Source organism: Sinocyclocheilus anshuiensis, unplaced genomic scaffold (genome assembly GCF_001515605.1).
Source record: "Sinocyclocheilus anshuiensis isolate Anshui unplaced genomic scaffold, SAMN03320099.WGS_v1.1 scaffold809, whole genome shotgun sequence".
Classification (NCBI taxonomy): domain Eukaryota; kingdom Metazoa; phylum Chordata; class Actinopteri; order Cypriniformes; family Cyprinidae; genus Sinocyclocheilus; species Sinocyclocheilus anshuiensis.
Genome location: NW_015540878.1, coordinates 9,532 through 10,542, shown reverse-complemented (window position 1 = coordinate 10,542; position 1,011 = coordinate 9,532). Strand labels below are relative to the sequence as shown.

The 1,011-nt window shown below is 45.3% G+C and overlaps 1 protein-coding gene across 2 annotated transcripts in view; it reads right to left on the bottom strand.

Moving 5' to 3' along the window:
- Positions 1-778, bottom strand: part of LOC107688297 (LIM domain-binding protein 1-A-like) — a 6,480-nt gene extending 5,702 nt beyond the window's left edge. Inside the window, exons 1-3 of one of the 2 annotated variants that reach the window (XM_016485914.1) lie at positions 671-778; positions 466-589; positions 226-377 (exon numbers count right to left, since the gene is read on the bottom strand). In XM_016485914.1, the coding sequence (XP_016341400.1) occupies positions 226-377; positions 466-589; positions 671-739 (345 nt within the window). In that variant the 5' untranslated portion in view covers positions 740-778. The remainder of the gene's footprint in view (positions 1-225; positions 378-465; positions 590-670) is intronic. The other variant, XM_016485916.1, reaches the window with a different exon arrangement.
- Positions 779-1,011: the final 233 nt, after the last annotated feature.

The following is a 1,011-nucleotide window of genomic DNA, read 5'->3' as shown; positions in this document are numbered from 1 at the left end:
TCTGGAGCTCAAAACACCCAACAGACTGACAAAAAGCACAAAAAACCCACAGACCTGCGGCCCTAAAGGACCAGGGACTGCCCAGCATTGGATCATGTCCACTTGTCTCTATGTTGGGTCTGTCTTCCTAATATGAGGCATAACTTGAATACAAGCATTGGTCCACCCGCCTCCCGCTAACCCGTCTCCCATAGCTCAAAATGGACATTAAAATGAGATGCTTACAGGTACCTGGCTGGAGAGCGCAAAACTGCTGGCTGGACTTTTCTTTTTACTGTTGCTGTTGTTGTTGTTGTTGCCCCCTCCGGAACTCATCGTGCTGCCGCCGGACATTTTTCGCTTCCTTCGCTTGTTGGGGGCTTGTCTTGCTGGCTCGGCTGGACAAAGAGCAAAGGGAGATATCTGAGGCTCGGGTGGGACACTGCTGGATATTTGATTTTGAGATGAAAGTCGCCCCATTCTCACCTGGTGGGGCCACCATCCGCTGCCATTTCTGAAACAGACAGGTTTTGAGGCAGTCTCGTGGGCTGAGACTGTACGTCTTGTGTCTGGACATCAGCTCCTGCATGGGCTCCAGGATTACACAAAGCTGTGGGAGAGAAAAAAAACCTGTTAGCAATGTTTTTTAATTCACATCGACCGTTCTGTAGACTGATGGAAATGAACTTACTCGGAGGTAGTTCAGCGTAGAGTTAGATAAGCCACATCTTGTGATGTTTTTTGATAGCTGGTCAAGCATTTGGGGGTCTTGGGCCTGTTGAGGAAGAAATTTAGTAAATCAACAAAAATTGTTTGCAGACATGGTTTTTGCCCATGATTTACCAAAGACAAGCACAAGTTATGCTAAAGACATCTATTGAAACTACAAGGTGGGTCATTTTTTTAACAAAACTTAACTTAAAGGGGTCATATGATGCGATTTCAAGTTTTCCTTTCTCTTTGGAGTGTTACAAGCTCTTGGTGCATAAAGAAGATCTGTAAAGTTGCAAAGACTAAAGTCTCAAATCCAAA